General features: G+C 42.4%; 2 protein-coding genes across 2 annotated transcripts in view; one reads left to right on the forward strand and one right to left on the reverse strand.

The window, feature by feature from the left end:
- The window catches only part of GNL2 (G protein nucleolar 2), a 29,412-nt gene extending 25,731 nt beyond the window's left edge, over positions 1–3,681 (forward strand). Inside the window, exons 13-16 of the mRNA XM_007947669.1 lie at positions 1,405–1,856; positions 2,395–2,462; positions 2,782–2,867; positions 3,529–3,681. Coding sequence (XP_007945860.1) covers positions 1,405–1,856; positions 2,395–2,462; positions 2,782–2,867; positions 3,529–3,681 — 759 coding nt within the window. The remainder of the gene's footprint in view (positions 1–1,404; positions 1,857–2,394; positions 2,463–2,781; positions 2,868–3,528) is intronic.
- A 1,763-nt stretch (positions 3,682–5,444) lies between these two features.
- The window catches only part of DNALI1 (dynein axonemal light intermediate chain 1), a 22,887-nt gene continuing 21,949 nt past the window's right edge, over positions 5,445–6,382 (reverse strand). The window contains exon 6 of the mRNA XM_007947624.2: positions 5,445–5,480. Within this exon, the coding sequence (XP_007945815.2) occupies positions 5,445–5,480 (36 nt within the window). The remainder of the gene's footprint in view (positions 5,481–6,382) is intronic.

The following is a 6,382-nucleotide window of genomic DNA, read 5'->3' on the forward strand; positions in this document are numbered from 1 at the left end:
CATTGTTCTCCCTGTCTATCCAGGATCTCCTACAAAGATCCTCTTCCAAGTGGTTGACAGTAGTAGCCGAGCACCATCTGTTTCTTCTGGTCTCATAGTCATACAGGCTGCAGATTGGATGGTGTACCAGTTGCTAGGACTAATTGTTTCCATGAATTTTTGGTTTTCTTCATTCTTCTTGGCTCTGGACAAGGACGAGGAGAGACCCATTGTTGCATCTAGATGGCAGCTTGCAAGCTTTTAAGATATCATTTGGGTGAAAGTTTGCAGAGCAAATTCACTTTCCATGCAGCAGCTCGCATACACTTTGTCTTGTGACATTGACTGCAATTTCCCACAATACAACAGCTCCCCTCCCACTTGAGTCTGAAAAACTTTTAAAGGATCTTTCTGGACATCTGTGTCACTGCTCTCTTGTGACTCTGTATGGCAACAGTGGAGTTATCTTTGGCCCTTCCTTCATATCTAGTAATTAAGTTTAGATGATACTTAAGAACTATTGTGTCCTCCCCCAGCTCTGTGATTCTTATCTTTTTCTTTTTGGAGAGAGTATTAAAAATTCCCTTGAGACTCTGAAAGCCAGAGTTTGCCTCACCAGAAAAGTGTTTAGATGTGCATACAGATTCTCTGCATAATTCCCTGGTGTTGGGGATTTTGATTTTTTTAGCACTTAGCTTACCACTCTTGATTTTGGAAAATTCTTTAAATTCTGTGAGTCTCAGCTGCAAGAGTAAAATGCTGTTACATAAGTGAAGCACCTGTTTCAGCCTGGCACATGCTTATCTTTGCACCATTATTCAAACCAGCCAATCTATCCAGTGTATCCCAACTCAGAGTGCCCATTCTGAATTCTCCTCCCTCATTCCCTCATGAAGTCCCTCTCATCTTATATTAGCCCCTTCCTGAAGATGCCTCCTCAAACACTAAACCTTAATACTTGACATTTTAAACTAGTGCTGTTTTAATCCTTACCATTCAACGTGACTTCATTTCTGTGAAGTTGTATGTGCTAGTTTCATGTATGCTCATTTTAACAACTGACTTATACTCTTGCCCTATCTTTTATAGTATTAAATGAAGGTGCAGAGACTCTTACCTGTCTACAGTAAATAGTTGATTGATTTTTATTTTAATGGCTTTTAATGGACAAATACTGTGATAGTTGTCTCATCCTTTAGAAATATAGATATACTCCTTGATCCTTGTAACAGGAGGTTTAATGCACATTGACTCAGAATAGTTTAACAATGTGACTTGAATGTGGGGGTTCCCTATACTTTCTGTTAGTCCTAGGACAAGGGCTACATCATTTGAGAGCAAGATATGAGTTTAGAAATTCATTTTTCATTTTCTGATTCCTTTTCTCCCTCCCCCTCCCCCTCCTCCTCTTTTTCACCTTAATAGCTTCCACCCTCCTCCTCATCTTTGGAAGTTGCCACAGAAACAATCCAAAACAACCCAGAAGAGGCAAACACAGAAACTGTAGGTGAAGAGTCAAGCTCTGTCCTTGAGAAGGAAACAGCTGAGAGCAGCCACTGTGACGTGAACTCGGAAATGCAGCAGATCCTTGCACGGGTTCGGCAGAACTTTGGCAAAATCAACGTTGCCCCTCAGTTTTCGGGGGATGACCTGGTTCCTTTGGAGATGTCAGATATTGACGACACACCGGAGAGCTTTTCTGCAGAAGAGGAGGAGGAACAGGAGCAGGAGGGCGAGGAGGAAGAGTCTTACCAAGAGTCCCAGGAAGAACATGTGGAAAATGACACCAAAGCAGTGATTAAAGCCCTGGATGAAAAGATTGCTAAATATCAGAAGTTTTTAAACAAAGCCAAAGCTAAAAAGTTTTCAGCAGTCAGGTAGTGTTTGAGTTTTTTCATGAGCTAGAGCCCATTCCTTCTTTGCAGAAACCTGACCTGAGTATCTAAGCAGTGTCTGTTGTGGTGGTGTGCCGCTGAGACAGTTCTGACTCTTAGTGACCGTGCAGCACAGAGTAGAGCTGCCCCATAGGGTTTCTTAGGCTGTAGTCTTTATGGGAGCAGATCCTTTCTCCGGCTAGGCTGCTGGTGGGTTCAAACCACAGTCCTTTTGGTTAGCGGCTAAATGCTTAACTGTTGCATCGCTGGGGCTATTTACAGGGGCATCATTGCCTTCTTTCAGAGAGTATAAGTTTTGTGAAATGAAGCCTCCGAAGCACAAGAAGCTTAGCTGCTCAGTTTTTAAATGCCCTGGGAGCTACAGACACTGGGGCATTGATTGACCTCTGGCATAGGAGGGATCTGTGGAAAGAGTGGCGGTCCTTTAAGCAGCCCGCTTGTTGCCTCTCCACATCAGCATGTGATTTGCGCAGTCCGGGGGACTGTTGAGCATCTGCATTACTTGGCTTTTCTGTTACAGAATATCCAAGGGGCTGAGTGAAAAGGTCTTTGCAAAACCTGAAGAACAAGATGATGTAGAAGATAAAGGTAATTTATTTAAATCACTGTACATCTTTAGAACTTTGGAAAACTTAAGTTTATTCTCCATATTATCTATTGTACTATCATTATCCAGATATTTATCATATTGGCAGATGACCCAGGCTCCACATACTATGAGTGCATCTTACAAATCAGATTGTCCACTTTTCATTCTGTACATCTCTTGAGATTAAGTTGTCAATTCTGGAAACTTCCTTTTAAAAAAAGATAGACCATTATTAACCTCATAATCCCACGATGGGTTTGAAGAGAAATTTTAAACTGAAAATTGCAGTTTTCTGTGTGTGTTTGTATTTGTTTCTAGCACCTAGCAAGAAGGGAAAGAAGAGAAAGGCACAGAGAGAAGAGGAACATTCGAATAAAACTCGCAGGATGCTTACATCTAAGGAAGTAAGTGTTTTTGGTCCTATTCTCACCCAGGGATAGAAAGCAGAGAAATCCAGTTCTGGAGGCCTGTTTTTTCTGAAGCTAATGGTCTCAAGCTGAATCCCGGGAACCCCATCCTGAGTGACTTGGTTGAGATCGTTTCCATGGGGCTCGAGAGGTGGCTCACTGGGGCACAGTCCTTGACTTGTGTCTTATATTGCCAGAGCTCATACTCATCATCTGCAAATGTATAGCCTAAGATCTAAAGAGTCAGTTTGGTTTGTGTGGTCCCAGGGAAATGGGCACAGATGATTGGGCAGACAGATCGCTAATCTGTGAACAACAGCTTGGCAATTGGAGCTAACATTCAGAGCTGGAGTGGGCCCTCAGGGGAGATGGTATTTAAAGGAAGTGTTCAGCCCTAGCCCAGAGAACCACTTGTCAGGAATGTTGTAGAAAGCATCCAAGCACTCAATGAGGCTTGGACCAAATGAGAATCTGTAACTTGGAGTCTACTAAAGGACAAACTTAGGTCTGGGAGGTGAATCCTCCCTTGTTGGCAGTGCTTGCAGGAGTGTGGACTCATGAAAAATGGGCACAGAGGTGAGAAACCCAGGGCCCTGTTCACAACTTGCAGTGTTTGACCGGCTTTGCTTTGTTGTTGTTTTTTGTTTTTTTTTTGCAGCGGAGGCGAGCAGCACGGCAGCAGCACTCCAGAAAAGTTGGTGTACGCTACTATGAAACACACAACGTGAAAAATAGGAACAGGAACAAAAAGAAGACCAATGACTCAGAGGGACAGAAACACAAACACAAAAAATTCAAGCATAATCAGTAACGTTTAAAAAGTTGTTTATTAAATTATACAAAAATATGCAATTAGAGAGTTGTGTTCATTTTCTTCATATACATTTGGCATTTCCAAGACACTAATGCATTTGTTCTGAGGTTTGACAATTGGAGCCATTCACTAGGGCTAGTGAAAGTGAAGATAAAGGTGCCTTGTCCCCTAGGAGTCCATAGGCACATAGACCTGACTTAGCCCTCTTAGTTCATGAAAAATGTAACCCTGTCAGGTAAATGTCTAACACATACAGGGTGAGGACTATGAAATAGAAAGTGTGGTATTACACTGACAGAGCAATTGGACAGAAGCGTACAGAACACTAAAAAGAAAATTTAGGGATGTAGGGTATATGGCGTAGGCTTTAAAATGGGAGGAAAAAGCTGCAGCAACTTTAGTTGTTCATTCAATCGGTTAAATGGACCCATTTAGGATATAAGTGCTTTATGGCCAAGGAATCATGGAACTAGCAGATTTCAGTGAACAGAGCTCTTTCCCATTAAAATGACAGAGCACAGACAGGTCATTTTAGTGGAGTCTTAGACTTCCTCGGGATACCTGGATAAGGGTAAAAACTCTGAGTTTAAATTGGAAATGAGATTGTACGAGGCACGTTCAGCTTGGGACAAAACTCTTTGTTGTGGACTGTGGTCCTTGCACCTTGAAGCCCTAGCCAGGGTGCATGTCAGATGCAGAACAGCTCTGTTAAGCAGAGAGTCCCTCCTCCTTACCACCTCTTGAGGTGTTCTAGGTGAGTGCAAATGTTAGTGCATTCTGGGGTATGGTACTTGGGAAACTTGATTCACTTGTGGAATCGCCCACCTTCCTGCCCTAGCCCACCTGGTCTGTCCTGCCTTAAAGATTTATGCTGCTAATTCAATCTTCTGAGTCTACAAAACCAGAAAAGTCCTGAGCCACCAAAGTGTTAAGCGGGAACGCAGTGTCTAACACATAGCTGAGAGGGCCACAGCCTGGTTGTTAAGAATTAAAACCACGTGAGTTTTGGTTAGCTTGCCAGTTGTTAATGTGGCTAACTACAGAGGTGTCGGGTCACTAGGGTTGGTTTTTCTGCAGAATATGGGGAACAAATCCAATTAGAGGAAGAGCTGAGGTGCAAGCAGCTCAAAATGGACACCGATGACTTGTATTTCTTTCCAGCAAACATTTACTTTCTCAAAAGCCATGGGCTTGACTGTGCCATTGCTTCTTAATGTAGGCAGTTTGAAACTAAAGAAAGGGGTACAATTGACTTGGCAGGTGGGTATAAGATGATACAGTATAAAACCAAAGTTCCAAAATGGATTACTAGAACTGCACTGAAGTAGGGATGAAAAGACAAGTAAGGGAAGGACTGAGGACAGAAGCCCAAGTTAAGGTAAAAGATGAACGGTGGACCAAAAAGATTGGACAGAGAAGCTATTTCACTTGGCCAGAATAAGTGGTGGTATGGAGAGATGAGAAAGAAGTTGCTTCACTTGAGAGGGATATAGCAGGTGGGTTAATTCTAAGTCTCAATATTTGAGTTTGCAAATCCCAAGGTTGGCCAGTAAGCTGCATACTGACACTATCAAATACACCACCTTCCATTGCCTGACCAGGATCCTAGCTGCCAGGCCTCAGGTTTCATAGTGTGACTTCTGACAAATATGTAGGTGTTGATCAGGGGTGGCTATTGCTTGTTCACTCATGAAACTAGCTTTTTATTACAAAGGGCTTAGATGGGGTAGTAGTACTTTTTGAGATCCATATGGAAATTATCACTTCTTTGGTGCAATAATGCCTTCCAGTTGAGCCTGAAAAACAAAAACAAACTACATTAATATTTGAAACTTGCAGCCTAACACATAGCTGAGAGGTGATAAAGTCTCTGGGAAGGATAATCCAAATGCTGCCACTCCAAAGACTATTTTTTTCCCCTTCATTCCCAACACCATATTTTCTAGATTAGCTGGTTTCTGGCTTGGCGTACCGTCTTGATACATTAGGAGAAACCAGAGCTGCCCTGGTTTCCATACAATAACGGCTCAGTGTATAATATAAAGCATTGAAAAGGAAATTGAATAAAAGTTGTTGAAATAGTGGTTTTTCATGGCTCAGATTTCAGGCCTGAATATATCTGCTAAGTAAAATATTTGGCTTTTTGGTGTGGCATCCTGGGAGCTCTATGCTGGGACAAGAGGTTTGTGAAACAGCAAATTTTCAGTCACTGAGACAACTTGACACCCAATTAGAGAAAATTGCTACCAGTGAGTAGGGAGCTGTCCATCTTGTATGTAAAGCCGAAGACATTTGGGAGTTTCTGACTCTGTTCCTCTGGCAGCCAGTAAAATAATTTACTATCACAGTATGTGGATAGATCTTTAAGTAAGTCTGTCTTGGGGAATGCAAACACTGCTTTATTTGCAGTGCAGCTGTAAAGCCAATAAAAATAACTCACTTCTAAAGAAGCCTTCACTTTGGGGATTGCAAGGCTGCTTGTAAATGTTAGATGCTAAGGTAGTCTGTTACTGCCAACAGTAGCAAGAACTGAGGAACTCTGGGGCTTGTGACAAAGGACTATGGCAGATAAGGGAAGGGCTTCAAAGGCTGCTAAGTAAACAGATTTGCATCTGGCTGTGAAGGTGGTGGTTGTTGTTGTTAAGTGCCATCGAGTAGTTTCCGACTCATAGCGACCCCATGCACAGCAGAACGAAAC

This window comes from Orycteropus afer, unplaced genomic scaffold (genome assembly GCF_000298275.1).
Source record: "Orycteropus afer afer isolate SDZICR_OR568_19922 unplaced genomic scaffold, OryAfe1.0 scaffold00192, whole genome shotgun sequence".
Classification (NCBI taxonomy): domain Eukaryota; kingdom Metazoa; phylum Chordata; class Mammalia; order Tubulidentata; family Orycteropodidae; genus Orycteropus; species Orycteropus afer.